Source organism: Montipora capricornis, chromosome 2 (genome assembly GCF_036669925.1).
Source record: "Montipora capricornis isolate CH-2021 chromosome 2, ASM3666992v2, whole genome shotgun sequence".
Classification (NCBI taxonomy): domain Eukaryota; kingdom Metazoa; phylum Cnidaria; class Anthozoa; order Scleractinia; family Acroporidae; genus Montipora; species Montipora capricornis.
The window spans coordinates 54,072,275-54,079,774 of record NC_090884.1 but is presented as its reverse complement, the minus strand read 5'-3'; the positions used below and the strand labels follow the sequence as shown (position 1 = coordinate 54,079,774).

The 7,500-nt window shown below is 40.9% G+C and overlaps 1 protein-coding gene across 1 annotated transcript in view; it reads right to left on the bottom strand.

The window, feature by feature from the left end:
• The window catches only part of LOC138027617 (large proline-rich protein BAG6-like), a 35,861-nt gene that overhangs the window by 16,014 nt on the left and 12,347 nt on the right, over nt 1–7,500 (bottom strand). The window contains exons 9-13 of the mRNA XM_068875173.1: nt 5,923–6,020; nt 4,994–5,099; nt 4,417–4,641; nt 3,001–3,922; nt 847–992 (exon numbers count right to left, since the gene is read on the bottom strand). Of these exons, the coding sequence (XP_068731274.1) occupies nt 847–992; nt 3,001–3,922; nt 4,417–4,641; nt 4,994–5,099; nt 5,923–6,020 (1,497 nt within the window). The remainder of the gene's footprint in view (nt 1–846; nt 993–3,000; nt 3,923–4,416; nt 4,642–4,993; nt 5,100–5,922; nt 6,021–7,500) is intronic.

The following is a 7,500-nucleotide window of genomic DNA, read 5'->3' as shown; positions in this document are numbered from 1 at the left end:
CTAGTGGACATATAACCTGCAGAGCACGCGTTTTTGGGAAGCGGACGCTTGTCCAAGGTCCAACGTTCGTAATGGGCCGCCATTTTGAAAGCAAACAGCCGCTAAAGGATTGGGACGAGGGGCCCCACTACCGGTAGGTACGTTATGTATTATGTATACGGTACAATATATGTCCCCATACATAACGTACCTTCCCCACTTCCATTTCATACCGCTGTCCTCCTCTCCAGGTGATCTGGTGACGTAATTTGAAGGACTGGGAAGAAAAATTTTAACGCCGTATCCCATAACCGCGCGCAGCCTTAGGTTTTGTTTCCAAATTTCCTGCAGTATTTCCATCGCCAAAACTCAACAGATCATTCCGTGTCTCCCACATTTCCTGTTACTGAATGAACATTCAAGTGGAAACCGCCGAGATCTAACCTCGCCTCTGCCATGTTGAATTCGGAAATAACATTCAAGGACGCGCGTGGTTGTGGGATATGGCGTTAAAATTTTTCTCCCCAGTCCTCCGAATTACGTCACCAGATCACCTGGCTCACTGAGTTTCTGGACTCGCCTCAGGCCTCTGTTAGTCTCGCTATCCAAGATGTCGGCCGATAATTCTTACCAAAACAAAAATACGTCTGTTTTGCAGGATAGTGGACATACACTAGACGTTGTTAACCCTTTCAACCCTGAACAGCACCTCACTGTCAAGTAAAATTGAAACTAGTCAAGTATCTGTGCATTGGACTGCCGCAAGATGTGTGACAATCCAAAGAAAACTCTCAATAAATGCCAAAGATCCATTAGCTTGAGGCAAAAAAACCCCAGTTGCAACCAAGTTGTATTCTGAGAACATACCTGTCGCCCACCCGAGCGCCTACCACCTCTAGAGCCAAACAAACCAGTAGGTAATCGTGGGAATCCTCTGAAACCAGTGCGTTGATCATGTGCCATCATCCCCAAGATTCCCTGAAGATCAGCAGGCGAGATCATACGATCACGAGCTTCAAAAAAAAAAACAGCACTTAGAACATGATAATCCGTCACATACTGTACTATGCCAGACACAAACAAAAAAACATGATTATATAACATTACAGTTTTATAGGGACCGAATTGCTTTAAATTTCCAATAAACTCAGTAAACTAAACAGAGAGTAACACAATAGGCCTTATCACGGTTTTCGACGCCATCTTGACGGGTAGGCAAAGCGGTCAGAAATTACAGTGTTTGTATGGGAATCCGATAGCAAATAACTTCTTCCAAAATTGAATTTTACACAATTTGTGAATCAAAACGTTAAAGTGGTACTATGATCAAAAAACCATTTCCTTTTTTTCTTCAGATTTTGAAAGCGTGTTTGCTTAACACCTAACTGGCAAAATTTTGAGCTTTGAGTTTCATCCAAAGGCTGTTATTTTGAGTGTAAGTTTTGGATTTCACGGTCCGCCATTACTCACGTTCAAAACTGGCCGATTGGACCTCAGAGGGTTGGATCTAGAGAAAATGACGTCATTTACCCACTAGCTTGAAAATTTAGCGTGTAAACGCAATTTATTACATATGCAAAACACGGGTTTAAAAGTCTGAAAGCCCGAAACTTCCGTGCTGCTTATTAATTCGGCCGCGTACACACGCATTGCATTCTTAAATTAGTGAGTCTTTGACGTCATTTTCTCCTCGACCCAGCTCTCTCAAGATTTTAAAGTTAGTAATGGCGCGGTGGCCTCATGGTTAGTGCGCTCGACTCCGGATCGAGCGGTCTGGGTTCGGGGTCTGGCCGGCCACATTGTGTTGTTTTCTTGGGCAAGAAACTTTACTCCCACGGTGCCTCTCTCCACCCAGGTGTATAAATGGGTACCGGCGAATTTAATGCTGGGGTAACCCTGCGATGGACTGGCATCCCATCCAGGGGGGAGTAGAAATACTCCTAGTCGCTTCATGCTTCAGAAACCGGAGATAAGCGCCGGCCTGATGGGCCTTCTAGGCTCGTAAGCAGACTTTACCTTACCCCCAATGGCGGACCAATAAATAAGAAAATTCCAGTTAAAATAACTTTTAAAATCAGAACTTAAAACTTGGGTCAGTTAGTGTTTAGTTAACATAGTTTTGAAATCCAAAGAAAAAAAAGAATTGTTTTTTTGGTCGTAGTACCACTTTAAAATACTAGGTAGAAGATTGTATTCACCAAATTTGAAGAATGTAGATTTCCTGTAAGTCGCTGAGCTATTTTTTTTTAATTTTCTCTACATTAGTCTTAAAATTTTTTTCCCGCGAACTGCGTCTAGACGTTTGTCTACACAGCCAAATTTACAGACAAAATGTGTGGAAAATTCAAAAAATTAACTGAGCGTCTTCTAGCCAAGCTACATACTTCAAACTTGGTGAATACAATCTTCTACCTAGTATTTTAACGTTGCGATTCAGAAATTGTAAAAAATTCAATTTTGGAAGAAGTTATTTGCTATCGGATTCCTATACAAACACTGTAATTTCTGACCGCTTTGCCTACCCGTCAAGATGGCGTCGAACTTGAACCGTGATAAGGCCTATTAGAATACATCACAAGAACTTGGGGTTAGTTACCTTGGGAAATCTGGGTTTTCATCTTACAATTGTGCGAACGATATAATTATTACTGGAAACTATTTTCCCATGAAAATGAAATCTGCATCCAGAGTTTAAGGTTAAAAGTTTAAGGTTAGATTTTAAGACCAGAAAAAGTCTGTACACTTCAAGGATATTCTATGCTCACTTCTTCGAGATGAAAGGCAGTACTAACCAATTGGTCAAGTTACCGTATCTATGACTGGCACTAATTTTAAACAACACATTGCTCTGTAATGGAATTGTCAAACATGAAAGTTGCCTCCTGCCACTTGGGGTTCTTAATCATGTTTCTGTTGAGTTTGAATCGTTTCTTTCAGATTATTGGGGTGTAGTGAAGAAGCTCAATACAATGTAGCTAAGCGCACATCCACTTTAAAACAAAGCATTCATTCTTTTGTTACCTCTAAACCTCCGTTCAGGGGTTGCCCTTGGTCGTTCTCTTGCAGGTTGTGGCTGGCTAACTGAGGGGGTCGTCTGAGTTTCACTTTGAGTGGCTGCTTGCGACTGAATAGTAGTTGGTGTAGCAGCTGTTGACCGTGGTGGCGGTGCTGGTGTAGCTGTTGTGGGTACAGGAGGTTGCTGGGTTGTTTGCTGGGATGCAGAGCGCGTCGACTGTGGTCCAAAATGGAATGACTGACAAGGAAGGGAAGGGTCAGGATGATTTGATGCTGCAGCACCCAGATTAGACATCAGGTTCATGGGGATGCCACCAGGCAAACCTTGCGGTCTTGCTTGACCCTGTGCTTGCGCAGGGTTTGGCCCTCCTGATGCTGACGATACTGATGTTTGTGGTTGAGACTGGTTAGAGCCGGTGGCCGTTGCTGTTATTCCAACTCCCATCATTTGGGGCAAACCTGGAGTTGCAGACTGTGCTGTTGCAGGCATCTGCCCCTGGCTTGCTGCTGCTGCCGCAGCTGCTGAGGCAGGGACATTTGAAATCAAAGCAATGAAGTCATCTACAATAATACGAGTCCTTACACTTGGCTGTCCAGTCTGCGTAGATGATGAACTTGCACTAGTGCTTGAGCTGGTCACATTACTATTTGCAGTTGTAGCAGCAGATGGTTGCTGCTCACCCAATAAGCTTGACAATGTCTCTCTTGCAGCCCCATTATCAGTAGAGGTACTCATTCGTGTACCACTTGTGGAAGTCAGCTGTGTGCTGGCTGGTGTTGCAGAACCTGGCTGTGATACATTAGATATGATTGTGGTGAGAGAAATTCCACCTTGAGGATTAACATGAATTCTTAAGTTTTGGTTGGTTCCCTGCGGCTGCTGACTTGCACTAGTAGTGGACTGAGTTGTTCCTGCTGCTGTTGAAGACTAAACATAAAACACAACAAGGAAAAAAATGTTACGGATTGTAAGGCTATATCTATTCCAACATTTCAAGGGGAGAAAGCTAGACCTTTAGGGGAAATAACACATACCGGTTATACCACTATTATTGCCACACAAACAAATTAATTTTGGAAAAATGGAAGCGTACACTGTAATTGCCAATGGAAAGAATGGAAAAATTGTCATTTATCTCCATTTCCACTTGCACTCATGTTTGAGTGTGAGCAAGATTAATGCAAAGGCAGTGGACAAAAAGAAAGAAAGGAAATCCTCCTAAAAAAAAAAAAAACAGCACACTTAGGGGTTTGAAGCTCTGACATGATTGAACTGTCAAGCAAGTCACAGGACAATCCATGTAAACTTGCTCTTGTCCTTGATCACTGGCAGGGAGAATGCAAGCTTGCTGCCCACTGCATTTTGGGTGACTAAATGAACTCACAGACCCAGGAGCAAGTCCATTTTCCAAGTAATCTTACCGTCATGGTCCCTGGATTGGGAACCAAATGAGGTGCACCGACAAGACTGGACAGCATAGGTACTTGAGCCCCGTGTGGAGACAAAGGTGTCAGAACACTTGGCCTCCTTGGCTCTGAACCACGGAAATTGAAAGTAATATCCGATAGGGCATGGTAAGCATGACTCAAATTATGGAAAGCTTCAGCAACTCGATCAGGTAAAGTGTCCTCAGAGGGACTTAACTCCTAAAGAAATCACAAAAGCAAATAAATAACATCATTTTTAGTCCACTATGAAGACAGGACAGAGTACTTTTTGTGCAAAATGAATTGTTGACTTGATCAGTGTTTTCCAAAAAGTTGTAGATGCAGGGTACATAAAGATGACTGACGAGGATGATCAGGGATTTGTAAATAGCCGTAATTCAGCCCCTTGGCTGCAATGGTTTTATTTAATAAAGCTATCTATCTCTATCTATCATCTTGTATACCAGATGGTCCTGGTTTTCCAGAGCTAATTACATGTACTTGATTTCAAGATTAGGTTTTCAGCTGGGAACCCTGGGTTCTTCTAGCCAGTATAAACATTATGACTAACCTCTGGGCTGTTTGTTCCAAGAAGAGAGACATAGCGATTCATAGCTGTTTGCATAGAGGTCATCGACTCTCCCGCTTCCCTTAAGATCTGTGCCAAAGCTTCTGGGCTGATGAAATAATGACAAGGAAAAAAGATGTGGCATATAACAAAGACTGATTCAATCTCTTGAATGTGGTCAAAGTATTGTGTTATGTTGCAAGTTCAAATTATATCCCATAAGTAGTGTCTAGCTCCCAGCTGCCTTGATAGCTCAGTTGTACAAATCACACAGTAATGTTATGGGAACAGGGGAACCATACAAACTGTGTGACCATTGATCTCTACATCTTTCACATAATTTGAATAAAATCCAAGATGTGGTAGTGTACTGCAATTATAATCACAAAAATTCAAACAAAATTATAATTTTTATCTGAAATGTTGTTTGTTGTCTTCCTTTATGGCTGGAAACGACAAATTTTATTGATTTGAAGAAATGTCTTGTGTTTGACATTAACGATGTACCTGAGCATATGTCAGTAGTGAGACAAGGGAGGAAAGCTCGATTTTGGGCTGGTCCAGCATCTACAAGATGATTTTCGCCAACAAATTACCATCACACAGGTTCAAAACCTCATATCAGTCATGCTGAAAGCCAAGGTTTCTTATCATACCATTATATTGTACATTAAGTCTGTCCAAAACTCAAAATGCTAGATCTCAAATTATATCAAGAAATACAGCAAACAAAGTTCAGATAAAATGTAGCTGGAATTCAGTGTGCAGGGTGGTAGCCATTGAGTTGATAGGAAAAGCATACACCTGTTTTACCATTAATGCAACACGTCTGCAATATTTTACTAGCAATATTTACCAAAAATTTGTAAAACTGCCTGTGGGACTGCCACGGATGGCAACTTCCATAATAAAAAAGCTATCAGCATCTATACCTGGAGAGAGCGGCTGTGCTCTCTTCTGCAGAGCTATTCTCAGTTTGGCTGCTCCTTTGGTCATCGGAAGGTTCTGATGTATCCATGGGGAGCTCGCCCTGAAATATGACACAATGCATCTCACTTTTAAGGGGCAACAAAAGCTGATCAACAAGATAAATGCCTTTCAAACTCAGTGTCCCAAAATCATCCTCGGCATCAACCAAAAACAAGATCACACAAAGACTGATGAAGTCTACCGAGGATCCCGCACAAGAACGCTAGCTGAGTGTGTCACCCATAGGCGACTAACTCTGTGGGGCATTCAACTAGAAGAGACCCAAAGGACATCGTACAACAATACAACCTGCAAATCCCCCAACACGGATTCAGAACCTGGGGAAGACAAAATCCCAGGTATCAGCAGGAATGCAGCGAAACACCTCTCAATTGAGATAATACATGTACTGTAGAACTATCTGAGAAGGAGAAACGAGGGATGGCGATAGACAGGGACTTGTGGACATCACAAATTAAACCCGCCTCTCATCTCTCCTTTGGATAAGATACATGTAGAACCGACCAAGAGAGAGAGACATCATAACAATTACAGTTTAATATCTTGGTCACACTGTAGAATATCTGCTCAAGACAAGTCTTTGCGTTAACGCACGAAAAAAAAAAAAAAAGATTAATGACAGCACAGTGAACTTTACTTGAGACTTCATGCCCTAACCCCAAAACTGTATTTTTCTGTTGCCTACAGTAATGAAGGAAATAGACTACAATTTTAATAAACAACAATTCCGGCAAATGCCTTAAGTTTTCACACTTGAACTTGAAGCGATATGGCAAAAAAAAAAATTGCTATACAGTATGTACATGTAGACAGCTAAACAATATCTCAAAACGTCTTCTTCCTGAATTCATGTTTTGCAGTAGTAAAGGGAAAGACAATAAGAGTAACAATTTTTATACATTTCAACAACAAAAAAGAAGAAAACCATGAAAGGAAAGGAACTTTATTTAAGTGTCTATAAAGAGGTTCTAGCACTGGAGCACTAATTGGGGACACCGTAAACTGAAATTAACAATTAACGCAAATCAAATCAAATGTTAGTTATGATTCAGTGAATAAAAAATGAATTTCTGTGGCAATCAAACAGCAAACATCAGGGGAAGATAGACCTGAAAACATGTGCAAAGAACTTTTGTTATTATGTACATGTAAACACCAATGAAATACCAGGTGATCGTTCACACGAAAACATGTTATCTTCACATGCGAAAAGATCAATACTGCCATGATTACGTGATTGTTCTTCATAAGAACTAGTTTGGTATTTCATTATGATTGTTCATACAATAAACAGAACATTACATGACTGCTTAGAGATATAAAATTTCTTTTCACGTTTTGAAAAATATTTCACTCATTCACTGCGCTCATGCAACCGTGAAATATTTTTCAACATGCACTTGAAGAAAAATTTTATATCTCCGTGCAGCCATATGATATCCTCTATTTCTCTGGCTAAACACAGATAATAGTAGATTATAATACAGTAATTATAATCCGGTAGTAGATTATTATAATCA